General features: G+C 45.7%; 1 protein-coding gene across 1 annotated transcript in view; it reads left to right on the top strand.

The window, feature by feature from the left end:
- The window catches only part of MNAT1 (MNAT1 component of CDK activating kinase), a 130,912-nt gene extending 113,417 nt beyond the window's left edge, over positions 1-17,495 (top strand). Inside the window, exon 8 of the mRNA XM_054067087.1 lies at positions 16,289-17,495. Coding sequence (XP_053923062.1) covers positions 16,289-16,409 — 121 coding nt within the window. The 3' untranslated portion in view covers positions 16,410-17,495. The remainder of the gene's footprint in view (positions 1-16,288) is intronic.
- The last annotated feature ends 990 nt before the right edge of the window (positions 17,496-18,485 follow it).

The following is an 18,485-nucleotide window of genomic DNA, read 5'->3' as shown; positions in this document are numbered from 1 at the left end:
TTGTTTTCTTTGGTAGCCAAGGTTTTAATATAGAGAGAAAATGAAGAGGAGAGAAGAGAAGGGCTGGTGACACATCACACCTTTTCAGTTAACATAGTTGCTTCTTAGAAAACATTAAAGAATGCAGACAGATGCATTAATAATCTGCTGGCAGTGGCTGCAGCCTTGGCAAGTAGGCTTTCCTACCTACTATTGATTTTTCTGACTCTCAGGCAGCAATTTGCAATGGGTAGCTTGATTCCTTACCCTCAAAATGGGCAGTGAGAGGACTTGTCACGGCCAAAATAATTTTTACTTTCTAACCAGTCCCTCCTGTTTCTTCAACAGCATCTTTTACTGCTTAGATGACAATTTCTACTGCTGACAACTCTGAATGATAAAATATACTATATTTAAACACCAAGAGCCTCCATGTCTAGAGGTACAAAATAACCCACCACAAGGCTATGGAGCTCTTTGTTGGCACCAGCTACTTTGTGGAACCCAACCCTGAAGCACTGTAAATCCGGGACATTACAGGCACATGTAAAAGCAGTGGAGCCACAGTGGTCTAGAAGAAATCTTTGCTGTCAACCCTTATGGGTCTAAGGAAATAGCGTGTTGTTCTCACACCACCTCCTTTTGGTTTTCAACATCAAGACATTTGTTGTCTTCTACTTTTCCACTGTGTTTATGGCTTCCTGCGTACATCTGACGTTGGTCTTTGCTTTCTCTTCTATCCAGACTGTTAGAGCCCATACAGCAAATTCTTCTTCATACTCTACCTTTGAGTTGTGATAGCTGACTGGAGTAGTTTGAGAGAGAGTGGCCTGAATAAAGCAAAATCAGGCATAAAAACTTTTTAAAGGGTTAAATATGTGAAACTAGAAGAAACCAGTTGGAACTAGAAGAAACTAGCATGGAATTTTATATACAATTACAAAAGTATCTCTTGAAAATGCATCTTCATGAAGGAGCAGCTGGTGTTTTTAGGAGATTTCTTCGACAGTGAGTCTTGAGCGGTTCTGAATGAGTTTACTTGTAGCTTGTTGGTTTTCTTTCCAGAAATCTGCTTGCTATAGTACTCTGAGCTTCTTTTCAAGTATATTTCAAGCTAATTAGCAATGTTTTTGTTGTGTACTTGCCCTAGTGGCCATTTATTTCTTTAATCTGTGAATTCCTCTTTTATTTAAATAAAAGCTTAATAGGATCGCCTACCTGTCTCATGGAGAATTTCACCTGAATTGAATAAGAGGTGATTCGAGATTCAAGTTTAGAAGGTGCATTCAGATTCAGGGATAGCCAACGATCTTTTAAACAGTGAAATGATGTGCGATAAAGGTATCGGAGGCAAAATTACCACTGGAAGATTGTGTGGAGAATGATATTTTATAGCTATTTTTGCTTTCAGCTGTTTTTCCTTCAGCTTTTCTAAACTCGGCTCTTAAGCTCAAGGCTAGGTCTGAGTGTATCTCTTTGCAGGTGTCTTCAATGTGACAGGGCCTTCTGCCACCTAGTGTTAATGCGAGCTCTCTCCTCAGCTGGGTGCCACCAGAGTACTTAATAATGTCCTTATTTATTAATAATATCCCCCCCAAATGCTCGTCACTCTCTGTGAATGCGTAAAAAAGCAGTTTCTGCACTAGAGGGTGTCAGAATCAATAAAATCGGCATGCACAGCTTCTTGGACACGATGTGTTTATTGAGGATGCTGTTTGCAAGGTGGGTCAAGTTGTTATACAAATAAACCATGGAGAATTTCAGTAACTGTGGATGTTGCTCCTCTGTAACAACTCTGTTAGCACTTCTCTCCCCAAGGTGAAACTATGGGATTATGATGAACTCAGTGCACTTCTACTTTGATATCTGTGCTCCTGCTGGTTCAGGAAATTGTATTGAGCTGAAAGCAGCAGAGAATAAAAATTAGTTCAACAGAAATGATATAAAATAAAGAATGATTCCATTTAGACACTTAACTCATTGTCTTTTTGCAAGAGTAAAATTAAAATCTCTCATCATTACTGCTTTTCCCCTCTAGTACTAAATTCCAACAGGGCACAATTGAGAAGGACAATAAAATCCAGAGAATTGCACCCAGATTTCACAATGGGAATGCCAAACTGTTAAAACAAAAAAATAGGCTCGCTGATACTTTATTTTTAAGCCAAATAATCAGGGCTCCTACCATATGTTGACGGAAAGGAGAAGACTACTTAGGATTGAAGGGCTGTGGGTTTTTTTCCTTCACTGCCCTGTGAAAACAGTTTGGAGACAACACAGCAACTCTTTCCCGTTCTCCCTTCGCCTTTGTGAGCTGTCTTTGCTCTGGGATACAAAGCGGGGCTGAACGGTTCCTTCACAGGTTGGTGTTTGAGAGCCCGGCTAAAAGGCTGCAGATTCTTAGCCCAGCTGTGGCTTTGAGGAGAAGCCCTCACTCCGAGCTTCTGCCCTCCTCTCCCTCCCACCTCTTCCAGGCCTTCCCGAGGAGCAAATGCCAGCATGGCTGTGAGCTGTAAACTTGATCCTCAACATCAGACAGAAATGCTGACCTGATCAGCAGGAACCAGAACCTGAAGAAGTTGAGGGTCTAATGCTTTTGAGCATTAGTTAGCTCTGATAGCAGGCGGGCTGGTTTTTTCACCTTCTTTTGACCTGAGCAGTCTCATCTTCTTTAAATAGTGTCATTCAAACGGCAGTCTTTTTGCTTTCAATGATTATGCCTTTCAAATACCGCCTAAAGAAAATAACTTTGGGTTCTTGTTATCTCAAATGAATAACTACAAGCACAGAGCAAGTCAAAAACACAGAGCTTGTAGTTATTCATTTGAGCCAATTACTAGGTTTGGTGGCTTACTTATCTGATCAGTATCAGAGGTTAAAAACCCTCTAGAAATTCTTGTGCTATTTAGTTTTCTGAGTTATGTTAAATGTGAATTACCATAGGACGTGAATTCATTGCTGCTCTGTCAGAGGGTGCTGCATCACAGTGAAAACAGAGCAGACGAACAAACCTGGGGAGACAGTATTTTCAAAGCTGAGGTTATATACAGCTTTTCATTTGTTCAGATGATGTTTTTTTTCCATCAGGAGTGACTTGAGGGCAAAGCCTGTGGCTGTGGTAAATGCATTTCTGGTGTTATTATCCTGCTGTCAATCTTTTTATGCTGGAAAAGGAGAGAAGGTGATGTTTCTTTCCCCTTAGGCCCAGTCTCATCGTTCTTTCTCTCTGAGATTGCTGCCCTGCAGGGAAATTCCAGAGCTACAGCAAGGCAGGTAGATGGAGGAGGCAAACTAGGAGAAGGCAGAAAGGTGAAAGATGCTGTTGACCTCCATTAGTCTGCAGCCCACGCCTGACCCCTGAGTCACCCAGGAGCTCTATCCTCCCCTGCTAGGACTGAAACCCCGTCCTTCAAAGTGAAAGGAACCCTCTAAAACCATGCCAGCCAGTCTGTTTTTCACTCTCAGGCCCAAAGTCAAGGTCCTTACCAGAGCTTCTGGGGCAAAAAATACCTGCCCTCTGTTTGTGATGGTCTGTTCTGTACTCTGCAGTTGTGGTCCAACCATGCTGTCCTTGTGGTCTGTCACCACAGAGCTGCACGTCAAGCAAAACGTACTGAAAAGGGGGAAAAAACTCTCTGTGCATCTCCATCCTCTTTCTGTAGCTGTTCCTGACTGAGCGCTCTGTTCAGAAAGGGCTCCGTTTGCTTCCCAGCTGTATAATTTACATGGAAGCTGGTCCAGGAGGAATCTCTTTCATGTAGGTCACTCAAAGCCCTGGTTCATCAATATGGATTGCTTGCAGTGCGCTGGGGGATTTATGGTACGTGGTGGGGTGTGCGGAAGTTGGAAAAGAATTTTTATCCTAAAAGAGGAATTTGTGTGCCCAAGAGAACTGTCTTTAGAATAAGAGTTGTGTTCTTTTTTTTCAGCCTACAGAAGAGATGCTGTATTCCCAGATTTTGAACCCAGGGAAACGTTTCCCCAGACATAGGGAAAGGCATAGTGATGTTTTTAGGAATGAACTTGCTCCATCCTGCATTAAAAAAAGCCTATGAAACCAGTTGTGACTCAGGTTGTAAATGACAAAACAATGGGAAATGTCCTCAGAATAATAGTAATTTAAACTTATCCATGATCTTCTGGTGACCCTTGTCCTGAATGTAGTGTGTAAGAGGAAGAATGAAGTAGTTGAAGATCAAGCCATGCCAAAACATTTCCACAACAGAGGGCTACTTTGGAGTTACAGGAACGATGGCCTAATGGTCTTTTTAGCTATTGGAAAGAAAAAAAGCAGGAGATCGTAGCTGAGAAAAGGCCCTTGGCGTTCAATGACATTCTTCTCAGGGTCAAGTACGAGTGGAGCCTGATTTAGTCATAGACTAAATGTAGCTGCAGCTCTGCAGTCCTCTGAAGTGTAATCTATACTGGTCATGCAGAGCGAGCGCTTTGCAGGATTCTAGCTAGGACTGCAGTGTCCTTGTTACGCAGCGAGGCTGCTCAAGGGTGTTAAAGTGCTTACTTGCAGTTGTTTGAGCAGTTTCTGCGATGGCTGATTGATTTACTGGATCTGGAAGTTCAGACCTGGAAACCTGAGTGAAGGAGAATGCCTTCGCTGCGGTGGCGAGGCCGGGTGTTGAGAGGACAGACAGCTGGCGAGTGACCTCAGGGAGATGACAAATGGGGGACCAGGTGCCCCCACTCATCCCAGAGCGTTCCCAACCCCTCCGCTCATGGAGGCGCGAGTTACGGAAGTCGCTGGAGGAAGGCTTGCTGTGAGCAAGGTTTCTAGAAATAAACATTAACCTTTTGTTACCAGCTAAGGACGTGGGGATAATGAATTCAAGCAGCTATTTGGGAAAGAGTTTAAGCGGAAATCCTTTCAGTTTGAAAAAAAAAGGAATTCATTCAAATGGTAGTTGTTTCACATATTTGGAGACAGCGTCTGAAACACAGGCAGGAATGTGTTGTGCCAGGATGTGCAGTGAGCAACACAAAGCAAAATGTTTATATAGCATAGTCAGTGATGGTTCTTGACTGACATTGCACCCGATTAATATATTATTGGGAGGAGTGAGGTGTGAGGAAGCTCCCAACAACTGGAGAAGGAAAATTCAGCATATCCTTTATAGACTTAAAACATAGGAACAAAAAGAAGTTGGGTAGCCTTTAGTATTCCCTTGCTTTGCTTACAAAGGATTCATGTGTTTGCAGATTCTGCTTTCCATTTCCCATTTTTATTTTAAAACAGGCAGTGGCGTGCTCAAACAAAAAGAACTTTCAGATAACCCTGGTCTTGAATCTGCCTTGTAACAGCGGGGAAATCTGTAAACCATGGCGACTTGGTGACTCAAAGCCGCTGACAGGCTGAGAAAGCTGGGTTTGTTCAGCCTGGAGAAGAAAAGGCTCCAGGGAGACCTTAGAGCAGCTTCCAGTACCCGAAGAGGCTCCAGGAAAGCTGGGGAAGGACTTTTTGCAGGGGCCTAGAGTGATAGGACAAGAGGGAATGGCTTTAAAATGTTAATGGGGGGAAGATTTAGACTAGACATTAGGAAGAAATTCTTCACAATGAGGGTGGTGAGGTGCTGGCACAGGTTGCCCATTCCAACCCAAACTTTTCTATGATTCCATGACTTCCACCAGCAGAGAATATGCCTCCATTCTCTGAAGTTTGCCTGTTGGGGATTATGCTATACTTCAGCAGCCTTAGGGCTTTCTTTATTTTTAACTAAACCCCCTTTATTTTTAATTGAAAATAGAACCCTAAGAAAACACTATGATCTCTCCTCCTCTTTTAGTCTTGAGAAGTGCATTCCAGATTTTCTGCATTAGCTCAGATCCCAGGGAAGACAGGAATGGCTTCTCTCCTGTACTGGAATTCACATTTTCTGGGGTTGAAACTGTTGCACCTCATCACAAGTGATGCTGCCTGGTCAAATGTTTAGAGAACCTGATTAAATGGAGCATTTGATTATTATCAAAGGAAATGTGGGCACCCTTTGTGAATTTTGGGCTCACAGGAGGTGCAAAATGTGTTTGTCAAAAAGGCACTGGCTTTACGCATGTCAATTCTTGTTGAATGAAAATCCCTAGCTTGCTTAACTCCTCCGTGGAATCACTTGGTTGATTTGGTTGGGAAAAGATCCTTAAGATCGTTGAGTTCAACCGTACCTGTCTACTGCTAAACTGAAGAAAGAAGAGGCTTATTGAACTTGTTAACGTATTGTTTGTAGGTGCAATTGGATTTGCAGTTCCTTTGAAGGTGGGTGTAGGTCAGCTTGCACCATTTCAAGGGGTTGTGTCCCATTTCAGAGGGCTTTCTTTGCATGAAATAGTTGTGTTAAGGCTGGCGCCTTCTTTAGTGGGACCTTGCAGTGGGGCTGGAGTTGTCTAAAAATTGTTGTTGGGACAGTACCTGTAGAAACCTGCATGCGCGGCCCCAGGTGGTGTCCCAGGACTGTCATTCAGCTGTGGAACAGAAAATGCATATTAGTTCACAGTAATACAAAGCATTCTTTATTCTATAAAACCTTCTTCATCACTGGTTTCCTGTCTTTACACTTAAAAACATTCCTTTCTTTTAAAATTCTCTCAGACAGTGTCTGTGGGACTGAAGCCTTTTCTCCTTGTTCTTTCATCTTAATTTCTCTATGCTTTTTTATCTTACCTTTAAGCAACAGAGCTGGATTCTTGGTTACTCCAAAGGCAAATATTTATCTATCTGTTAAATAAAAGTGGGTAGACAATTCTTGTCTCACGTCTAAAAACTGGAACAGCAGTAGAATCACAGTGCAAGGAAAATGCTGCAGAACCAGGTGCTCTCTAAAACTTTTCATCCTTTAAATTTGTTTTTACCAGTAGAACAATTCGAGCTTTTAATGATATATTCACCTAGGAGCGCTGAAGATACGTTTTGAGAAAGCCATCACAATAACATTTTCCTTCGCCGGCACTGTTTAATGTCTTAACCAAGGGCGTAGACAGTGGGATCGAGTACACCTTCAGTGAGTTTGCAGATGACACCAAGCTGAGTGGTGCAGTTGACATGCCTGAGGGAAGAGATGCCACCCAGAGGGACCTGGACAAGCTGGAGGAGTGGGCCCATCCAGACCTCATGAGGTTCAACAAGTCCAAGGTCCTGCACCTGGATTGGGGCAAACGCAAGTGTCAGTATAAGCTGGGGGATGAAGGGATTGAGAGCAGCCCTGTGGGAAGGACTTGGAGGTGCTGGTGGATGAAAAGCTCAACATAAGCTGGCAATGTAAGCTTGCAGCCCAGAAAGCCAACCGTGTCCTGGGCCGCATCAGAAGAAGCGTGGCCAGCAGGTCGTGAGAGGTGATTCTGCCTCTCTGCTCTGGTGAGACCCAGCCTAGAGTCCTGTGTTTAGCTCTGAAGCCCTCAGCACTGGAAGGACATGGACTTGTTGGAGTGGATCCAGAGGAGGCTGCAAAGATGGTCAGAGGGCTGGAGCACTTTTGTTATGAGGAAAGGCTGAGAGTGTTGGGGTTGTTCAACGTGGAGAAAAGGTTGCGGGGCGATCTTATTGCAGCCTTTCAGTGTCTAAAGGGGGCTGATAAGAAAGGTGGGAAGGACTTTTTAGCAGAGCCTGTTGCAATAGAACAAGGGGTGATGGTTTTAAACTAAAAGAGGGAAAATTTAGACTAGATATAAAATTTTTTTTACAATGAGGATGGTGAGACACTGGCAGAAATTGCCCAGAGAGGTGGTAGATGCCAGATCCCTGGCAACATTCAAGGCCAGGTTGGATGGGGCTCTGGACAACCTGATGCAGTTGGAGGTGTTCCTGATCATTGCAGGGGGATTGTCTGTGTGGGCTTTAATGGACCTTTCCAACCAGCATCATTCTATGATTCTATGGTTCCATCCCCCAGTGTATTAGCATTACAGTGGAAATGTTTGGCCTCTGGAGCTGGATTTCATCACAGAAAGAAGTGTTCAGGGAAAGCAGTATAGGAAAATTTAATTCTGTTCCCTTCTTGCACCATGGATGGGCTTAGTGCCTTTGCATTTAAAGATGTTTCTACAGCAGGGTTCATAGCTGTGCTCACCAGTGTCATAGGTAATGTCTAATAGATCTCTAATATAGATAATTAGATGTATCTTAAAATTTATATGTGAGTCATAGAGTGGTTTGGGTTGGAAGAGACCCTGAAGGTCACTTAGTCCAACTCCTGTGTGTCTCACCATTGAAAGAGAATACCATTTATGTAAAACATCAAATAAAGGTGCCGTAGTTTTTATCTTAAGTGGTCCGGAGATTCTTCTGTTGGTCACTGGAGTAGCTGAATGATAAGGAGCAAAACCGCTGCTTTTGAAGCAGGAGCCCTGAGCCCCACGATGCTGCCAAGTTGCTATTGCACTGGAGCACGTGTGGCTGCCAGGGTCTGAAAAGTCTGCACTCTAATATAAGGAGGAAGAGGAACAGGTGAAAGAGGGAGAGGAGGTGTTCAGCACTGATTTCTACCTTTAGAGGCAGAACTGGCGTTATCAGACACAGCCCTTTCATGGCAGGTATTATTTTCCCAGCTTTTTTCCCCTTGTTCAGTCTCTGTTAGCTGACCTCTGTGCTGTTCTATTGCAGCTGAGGCAGAATCTTTGTTTCCCCACACAAAACCGACACGTTCTCCTGCCCAGAGACACTCTGACAGCCTTTGAAACAAGTTGCTCTTTAGAAAAAGCTCATGGAAAGGCTAAAAAGAATCACTGGAGGTCCTAGATGTCTTTTATCGATTTGGTGGATTGGGGTTTTCTTGGCTTTTCTACTGGGAAAAGTTATTTCTGGTGGAACAGAGTTCTTTACGTAGAAGACCTAGAACTGAGAAACAAAAGTTCTGGGAGCCATGAACTGAAGCTCCCAATTAAGAAGTTTTTTTCTTAAATCAGCCTTATAAGAAACAGAAACCCACTAGAATCAGCAGGCATCTGATTTTGAAGAATTTATTGCAAGATGAAGACTTTCCCTACTGGAAAGTTGGTTCAAGTTTCCCTCTGAAGGTGGAAAAAGTACTCAGACCTCATTGAAGTACATATAAATTTATTTCCAAGCAATTTAAGCGAGCTCTTGGGAATGTCATCAAAGGAAAAGCCAGTTGGACCCAAAGGGTTTGCTTGTTGTACCAAGTGTGCAGTTCGTTCTGGCAGCTTCGGACCTGGTGTTGGAGTCATAGGTGGTGGTTTTACAGGCACGCTGTGAGCTTCTATGCCCCATCATATGCTGTTTTGAAGGAGAAGAACTCTGGGATCAGCTCTGGAGATCAGGATGAGTGACAGATCTGCAGCAGTCTCTTGGGGCATGGATATGTGAAACAGGCTGAGCAAGTTTGTGGCAAAAAAAGGCGATGTCTGGAGTGTTCCTTCCTTTGTGCTGGGGTCTGGCGCTCATCTGACACCTTGGTGAGTAATTTCTGCTCACTAAGCCCTCAGAAAACCAGCACAGCTAAACAGGGTTATTAATAATAGAAAAGCCTGGCTTACTAAGCTGAATCTGAACTGGTGGAAGCGCTGTCTGCAGGTGCGGGTTTCAAGGGGAGTGTTCATTGTAGGCTCTCTTGTCATCTTCTGCAGGATTCTTCTCTAGCCAGAGCTGCGTCATAGAGTTTCGATGGACTTTTCCTTGCAGCCCAGCGTCTTGGGCTGTATTTGGTCTTGTCCTGCTGCAGGACTAACAAGTGCCATAACCAGCCCCCTGAGCTTTGCAGGGTTGCTGCCTCCCCGTTCACTGCTGCTCACAGAAAACCCCACACCGGGACAATTCTGTTGTCTGTTTTATTGACTTCCTGGTCACATTCAAATTAAAATAATTAGAACTTTGAAAGCAGAGTGGCTGGAAAGCTGCTTAGTGGAAAAGGACCTGGGGGTGCTGGTTAACAGCAGCTGAACATGAGCCAGCAGGGTGTCCAGGTGGCCAAGAAGGCAAACAGCATCTTGGCTTGGATCAGAAATGGTGTGGCTAGCAGGACCAGGGAAAGGTTTGTCCCCCTGCACTCAGAACTGGTGAGGCCGCACCTCAAATCCTGTGTTCAGTTTTGGGTCCTTACAAAAAAGACATTGAGGGGTTGAAGCGTGTCCAGAGAAGGAAACAGAGCCAGTGAAGGGGCTGGAGGAGTGGCTGAGGGAACTGGAGTTGTTTGGTCTGGAGAAAAGGCAGTTGAGGGGAGACCTTATTGCTCTGTACAGCAAGTTCATGGTTGTGTTCAAGTTCTGTTATTTGTTGGAGCATGCTGCGCTGGCTGGTGTTCAGCAGAGGTTTCTGGTACCAGGAACAGCTGGTTTGGTTTCTAAGATATGATGGTAGTGCCCAAGGTGTGTCTATTAAAATAGATAACGGGCAACATTTTGACTTTCAAGGGCTTGGGATCAATCTTGTGGCTGGTCAGGAGGGATGAATTGCTCTTCTGGACCACCACTTTGGGTACCAGCTTTCTGTGTGTCGCGTTTTTGTCCTACCTTAGCAATCACACTCTCCAGGACAGGGAGAGCCAGGCTGCATTCAAAAAACACCAAGCGAAAGCCTGTTCCCAATTGAATGCCCCAGGGCTGTTTAAAAAAGAACAGCAATGAACTCAGATCATTTTATAAGCAAATTCTGCTTTGGCTGTATGGACCGGCTACGTGGTAGAACTGGTTCAAACAAAACCAGAGTTGCTTGGAGGAGCTGTTTTTACCTGCTCAGGGGCAGTGGAGTAACCCGAGCCACACATTCCTCAATGGAAAACAGGCCAGAGCAATCCAGTTCCTTAGGTGCCTCTCCGATCTGATAAGAGACAGTCTCTGCAGGGATTCGCTGAATAACGCATCCATAGCTCGTCTGAGAGGCTTGGTAAATCTAATGGAAATACTGTCTCCAGAAAGGTTCAGGAATGCAGCATTTGCTACTGCCTTGCTGAACGCTTTACATTTTTCCAGACTGGAGTATTGTGCTCTAGTCATGCAACCACTATTTATTATTTAAATGATGAATTTGGAAAACATCCCAGCTCTACTGTCTGCCCCATTACTTTCTGTCTTGGATTCTGTGGGTAATCAGATGAGCAGTAAATCTGTTCTGGGGAATAGAATCACATTATCTTTTTGGTTTTTTTTCTTCTGTAAAACAACTTGTGAATGATTTTTCCTTTCTTCACCCCCATAAAATATCCAATAGATCAAAACCGGTACAAATCTGTATGCCAAATATACAGCATTCCACGTGCACCTCCAGTAATGTGGCTGCAGAAACACCGGTGGGACTGTGTTTATCTTGTGTGGAGGGGGCAGATTGTGTGGAATAATCCCAAGCACTGATGCTTGCAGTCGGGTGGGTGGAGCCCTGCTGGGCTTTTTGGCTTGTTGGTTGTGTGGGCTTTTTTATAGCCTGGTTTGATTGTGCTGTTTCTCATAGAATCATAGAATGGTTTGGATTGGAAGGGGCCTTAAAGATCATCTATTTCCAACCACCCTCCCATGGGCAGGGACACCTCCCACTGGATCAGGGGCTCAAAGCCCCATCCAACCTGGCCTTGAACACCTCTAGGGATGGGGCAGCCGCAACTTCCCTGGGCAACCTGGGCCGGTGCCTCACCACCCTTATTGTGAAGATTTTCTTCCTAATGTCTAAGGTAAATCTTCCCTCTTCCAATTTAAACCGTTCTCCCTCATCCTATCACTCCATGCCCTCGTAAAAAAATCCCTCCCCAGCTTTCCTGTAGCCCCTTTCAGTATTGGAAGGCTGCTCTATGGTCTCCTCGGAGCCTTCTCTTTTCTAGGCTAAACAATCCCAACTCTCTCAGCCTGTCCTCATAGCAGAGGTTCTCCAGTCCTCAAATCATCTCCCTGGCCTCCTCTGGACCAGTTCCAGCAGTTCCATGTCCTTCTTATGTTGGGAATTCCAGAACTGGACACAATACTCCATCCTCTCTGATTGTTTCTGAAGTCTTCTCTGGATTTCTCTGAAAGGAGACCTCCCTGTTGAACAGTGAGGGGCTGTTTCCCAGTGGTCTCAAGTGTTCCTGTCTGCTGAGCTGATGTTGGGTCCCTGTAGCACTGCCAAGTGGTGCTGAGGCTGCCCTGGCAGCGGGTGGGAAGGCGTGGGGGATCGTGCCTGCTGCCGTGCTGAATGCCGCTGCCTGCCTCTGCAGCGGTCCCTGATGAAGTGGTGGTGACACGGCTTTTGGAAAAGAGAAAATGTGATGGAAACCCACCCCCAGGAACGACCAGCTTGATTTTGAGCCTCTGCCCCAAGTGTGAATTACGCCTCTTTCCTTGAAAACAGGAGGCTTGCTTTTTTTTTTTTTTCACGTGGTGATGAGAAACGAAAGGTCAGGAATGAGCCCCCTGAAGGCTCATGAAGAACGAAATACGATGTGTTTTAACTGACGTGAAAGGTTAACGGGGAAGATCAACATCCAATGACTGCAGCGAAGGAGAGGGGACTTGTTTAGGCAAAGCCTGGAGCGGAGGCATTACGGTGAATGGGAAGTGTGAAACCATTGGGCAGAGAACACACAGCCCTTCAGCTCTGTGCAAAAATAATAGCACAGGCTTTTTTGTAACTTCAGAGTTTTGTCTGCCCTCAGTGAAAACAAGTTACGTTAAAAAACTCTGCACCAGAAAAAGCAAACCTCTTTTTCCTGGTTTCTGCTTATAAGATTTACAGGTACTTAAAATAAACCTATGAAAAACAGACCCAGTGTGCTGGAATTTGCTAACTAGTGAGAGCAATTACCTCCAGGTCCCAGGGCCTAATGGAGCTTGGCTTTTTGGAAATCAGACTTGGCAAGCGCTCCTTCCTGCTGCTGTTGTAAAGGTGTACATGAAAAGATGTGCTGACCTCTGCCAGAAACCCCAGGAATGCAGTTCAGAGAGATGCTCGTGTGAAGGACAGGATTGGATTGAGACATTGAGGTCCTGGAGCACGTCCAGAGAAGAGCAACAAAGCTGGTGAAGGGGCTGGATAACAAGTCTTATGAGGAGCGGTTGAGGGACCTGGGCTTGTTCAGCCTGGAGAAAAGGAGGCCGAGGAGAAACCTTATCACTGTCTACAGCTCCATGAAAGAAGGTTGTGGTGAGGTGTGTGCTGGTCTCTTCTCCCAAGTGACAGGTGATAGAACAAGAGGAAATGGCCTCAAGTTGCACCCAGGCAGGTTCGGATTGGACATCAGGAAAAATTTCTTCAGCATACGGGTTCTCAGGCACTGGCAGAGGCTGCCCAGGGAGGTGGTTGAGTTACCAACCCTGGAGGTATTTAAAAGATGCTATGATTCTGTGGATTCAAGCAGCACAGAGTTCAAGCAGCACAGATGGGGATCGGTGTGGAAAAGCTGGTGCAACATTCACTTCTCATTGTGTGGCTTCAGTGTGGCAGATTCTTTGCAATTGCCTGGTGAACCATGGTAAATAAATGGGTTGAGAACAGTAAGTTTAGATACTTAACAAGAAAAGCAAGCCCCCTTGTGTGAGAGCCAGCAGTGTCCTGCTTGCTTCACAGGAGCGAGGAGAATTAACACACGTGGCCATAGTAAAGGTGGATCTGAGCCTCTTTGGCAATGCCATCATGTTGCTTCAGAGACCCCACACCAGCCAGCTCTGGCTGCTGCCATAATCAGGCTGCCTTATGAAACCATTGCCCCGACTTCAGATGACCTAAAAAAGGGAAACGAGAGACTCTGCCTCTCTCCTTTTAGTGATAAGAAACAAAAGATAAGAACAGTAATGAAATACATACAACCAACCTTTGTTAATAGAGAAGTGTAAATAAATCCCCTGTTTTCTCTAGACTGTTCCGTGCCTGAGTGGAAAACTAGGAGTTTTTGCAGTGAAATAAACAGGATGGAAGTAAAATCTGAAATGGGAATTGATATTCAGAAGCCTCTCTGGTTTGGAGGAGGGGGGTAGTTTGACACGAGTGTTTTGAAGGAAATTACCTGTTGCTGTCAGGGTCCCTTCATCATTCCTGGCTGGGGAAAGGAGCTCCTGTCTCCCACAGCAATTGTAAAAGGCCTTTGGGAAGGATGAGATTTTCCTCTTAAAATATTAAGGGACAAGTAATAAGAATGTTTTAAAAACTAACTAAAAATCTGTTAAATGCCTTCTCCCACAAAACAGGAGCTCCTCTCTCATGAGGTTCAACAAGGCCAAGTGCAGGGTCCTACCCCTGGGGCTGGGGCGATCTGCAGTTTCAATACAGGCTGAGGGATGACGTGATTGAGAGCAGCCCTGCAGAGGAGGACTTGGGGGTGCTGGGCGGTGAGAAGCTCGACAAGAGCCGGCAATGTGCACTCGCAGCCCAGAAGGCCAACCGTGTCCTGGGCTGCATCAAAAGAAGCGTGGCCAGGAGAATGGCTTTAAGTTTAAAGGGGGAAGATTTAGATCAGACATTAGGAAGGAATGCTTCACGCTGAGGGTGGTGAGGCACTGGCACAGGTTGCCCAGGGAAGCTGTGGCTGCCCCATCCCTGGAGGTGTTCAAGGCCAGGTTGGATGGGGCTTTGAGCAACCTTGGGAGGTGTCCCTGCCCATGGAACTGGATGGGCTTTAAGGTCCCTTTGAACCCGAGCCATTAGATGATTCTGTTTCCCTTGTGAATTATGAGATGGAATCAGCTTTGCTGCTGTGTTTGTAGATTCCCTTTGGAGTAAACACTGTTAAAAGGGTTTGTGCCCTCATGTCTGTGCCTGTGCTGATGAGAACCTGTGTCCACCAGTGAGGACCAGACTCTGCCACAAGTTGGTGCAGAGCAGCAGTGCCTACGTCAGCTCAGGCACAGGAGGCAAATTCAGTATCTTAACTTTAGCATCTCATCAGCAGTTGCTCAGAAATGTTGCTCATGTCTGTGCATTGTGGTTATTAGGTGCAAGAAATACGGTTTTAAAACTGTAATTAATCATTTCTAAGTAACCTCTTTTTCCACACATTTATGGCATCAATGGGTATGACTGTTTATTATGTCTTACCTATAAAATCTGACCTGTTTTATATACTCTTTATGGAAACAGTGTACAGTCATAAATTAAAAGATGCAACTGTTTTGGATATTTTACTGGTGGTCCTGCATTTTCCTGCCAAAAGTGCAGCTGGTTTAGGTTTCTTGGGATAACATTATAAAAGTCTGTATGCATTTTGCAAGTTTATGCTTGAATTGCCAAGCCAGAGGTGGAATGACTCAACCTTCCCAGGAGTAACTTGTACCAAGGGATGAATCGAAGTGGCTTGCTGAAGCTCAGTGGCTTAAAAGGCCACTGCGAAAAGCGTTTCTCATCTAGGGTGTTTTGTCTTGTGTTCACAGCAATCGTTACACTGATCGTGCTAGGCGACAGCCTGTGTCTGTCTGTCTTTCATAGAATGGTTTGAGTTGGAAAGCCCATCCAGTTCCAACCCCGCCATGAGCAGGGACACCACCCACTGGATCAGGCTGCCAAAGGCCACATCTATGATGGAGTCTGGGTGCAAAACTAGCTGAGAATCTGGTCTTGTATCTGTCTTCTGTAGGGGGCAAGAACTACAGAGTTACGGCATTGAATGAAACCATTCAAGCCCCACCGAGCAGACTCCTTCATGGAAGCTGTTAGTGTGCACGGCTGGGTCGGAACCCTCTGAGTGAGCCAAGAGCTCGTGGCACTGCCAGCGTAGGTAGCGTGTTTCAGTGTCAACTCATAGGTCTCACTGGTTCAGTGTAGAGTGAGGTGGCTCTGCAGATGGGTGATGCTTAATCAGTGGTGAAGTTCAGAGGCTTTGTTAGCTAAGAGGTTGATCACAGCCTCCTATAGATCCAGTTTGCTGGTATTAGTGGACTTGCTCCAGGTACAGATTGGCCCAAGAACAGAAAGTTCAGCCCTGTTGTCATCAGAGCAGCTGGCACAGTCGGTTCTGGGGAGCACCCAGTGTTAACCACATAGAGCTGAAACCCTCCCATTTCTCTGGGAGTGCAGGAAAACCCGTTATCCTTATGATCACTGTCTTAGAAGAGTAGACGAAAGGGTAGAAGGTAGAAGAAAGTAGTCTTCCCTACTACTGAAGTAGGAAAATGCAGCTCTCTCTCCAGAGTGAGCACAGAAAACACGACCCAGTAAGCGTTCCTAACGCTGTACAGCTTTTAGCAAAGAGCCAGGGGTTTCAGTTTTAGCTTGTCTGAAGGTGCATCAGCATCGTCATCATTTTAATGGCAGCTTTATTCCAATACATTCATGGGTGGCTGGCAGAAGGCAGCTCTGTCTCGCATTCTCCCAAATAGCAGCCTCAACCTCGCTGTACTGAGAACCACGTAGGTGTCTAGTGTGTTTATTTCTGCTCTAAAATATTGCTTCTCTTTCTTTCAGGTATCTCAGCCACGTACGAGCTGCCTCTCCGCAGGACGTCGCTGGGGGCTACACTTCTTCTCTCGCGTGCTACCGAGCCTTACAGGATGCTTTCAGTGGTCTCCTCTGGCACCCCCGTTAGCCAGTGTGGGATTGAGGGACACCGAATGGAGTGAGAAGCAAACCAAGCCAGCAAAGGTTGGGTAAAATCGCTGCCATCTGCACAACGGCTGAGCTGCAGTCACTTTTCTGTGTAAAACCAGTTGGGTTTAAGTATTAAAGAGGGAAAAAAAACCCCAAACTCCAGTTTGCACGAGTGCTTTGTAAAACAGGAGATGCAGTTTTGTGGAGGGAGAAACTCGTTAGTCATGTGGCACTTCGCTGAGGGAGGCTGAGGCAATAAGCCACATCTAATGGAAGATGTGAATAACTCCGCTGCGTAGGCTTGAGGTTTAAAGAAACACACTCGTAAATTTTTTCTAAATAAAGCCAGACTTTTTTATTAAAGTTTGTGGTTTTACTCTTATTGCAGGGTTTTATTTGCACAGGCATTTAAATGCCATTTTGATTATAACATTGAGTGTCAATATTCAAGCCTACGTTTTCTTCCCATAAAACTACTTTCCCCAGTTCAGACAAGTGGGTTTTTCCTCCTGCCAGCTGGATGAGATGAGAAACCCTGAAAGTGTGCTGACACAACTTTTATGCAGGATCCGTCCTGATGTCACTTGGTTCTTACCTTTGTCTGGAAAACAAAACTTTAGCTAAAAGTCTTCCAACTAAGCTCCTCCAGAAGCAATCTGAGAAGCCTCGATGCAAGGCTGGGTCATTAAAGTAGTCAAAATTTGGTTTGATTTTTCCTATTTGGTTCTGTTCACAATTTTTCTGTCACATGTTCAAGAGTTTCCTTTGGCAGGAACATCCCTTTGGCTTTTGGGATGACCCTTACTGCTTGAGCTACTGTTTCTATGTATTCCTGCCTCTCTCCTTGAGGTGGAACGTAGATGAATGGAAGCAGAGAAGAGGTTCCTGTGTCAGGACTGCTCTTTGCCATGAGTGTGTGTGAACTCCAGGAGATTGGGAACTGCTCAGGACAGTGGGTGCCTGTGGAGAAAAGCCTGGACTGCAATTTCTGTGTCATCCATTAACAGCTGGTAAATGCTGCTCTGAGGAGTGCACTCGACAATGCTTTTTTTCTACGTTGTAATAAAGAGAAGAATAAGCTCTATTCCAGACTTGGTGCTTCTTTTATTAAGGAACGTGGAGGGAGGTGCCAAAATTTCTATTGCCCTTTCTCTGAAATCCTGTTGTTTGTGCCCAGAGCAGTTGCTGACGGGGAACATAACACAGAGGCAGAGGTGGAGAAGAGGTCACAGCCTGCGGAGCGCTGCTCCCTGCCAGGGGCGGAGGCCTGGCTTCAGACAGAAAGCCTGTGGCCGGGTGCTGTAGGACTCGGCTGTGCAACATGCATTAGAGACCACTGGTAGGCTTGTGTTGCGGTCTGGCCCCAGGACAAGTGCTGCTTTCCACCTGCGTCCCCTCCTCCTCTCAGCTGGAAGGCCTGGAAGCTGACATGCCCTTTATTTATCCAGTCCCTCGCCTGTGGATGGCTGCCACCACTGCCTTGCTGGTTTTCCTAGCGGGCAGAAGCGGTAGGAGTTCGTTCCCTCTGTCCCAGATGCCTGACAGCCTGTGTCCTGGTCCCAGGACAAATAAGACAGCAGTGTTTCTCCTGGGATTCAGCTTGGGACCCTGGAAGGGAGTCACAACCAAGGAGAGTCTGTACTGTTCTGGGATCACCCAGGCTGGTGAAGACAGACCTCACCAAATCACTTGCATAAGTTGCCAAGGGAAGCTGTGGCTGCCCCATCCCTGGAGGTGTTGAAGGCCAGGTTGGATGGGCCTTGGGCAGCCTGAGCCAGTGGGAAGTGTCCCTGCCCATGGCAGGGGGCGTGGAACTGGATGGGCTTTAAGGTCCCTTCTAACCGAACCATTCTATGGGTCTAAGAAAAACAGGTTAAAGCTGCTGTGATACCGTTGTTTTAAAGGCCAGGGAAGTCACCCGTACAGCGGCTTTCAAGATAATGTGACTGAGTCATGATGAGTTTTCTCCTGTGGTTTGAGTGCAATCCAGCAGTAACCACGCTGTGAAGGCTCACTCGGAAGCACTGGCTGCGTAGCCAAGGGAAAGGCTGTAACACAGGGCCACAAGCAAAAC

Source organism: Cuculus canorus, chromosome 5 (genome assembly GCF_017976375.1).
Source record: "Cuculus canorus isolate bCucCan1 chromosome 5, bCucCan1.pri, whole genome shotgun sequence".
Taxonomy (NCBI): Eukaryota; Metazoa; Chordata; class Aves; order Cuculiformes; family Cuculidae; genus Cuculus; species Cuculus canorus.
The sequence above is the reverse complement of the archived record's forward strand: the minus strand, read 5'-3'. Positions and strand labels throughout refer to the sequence as shown.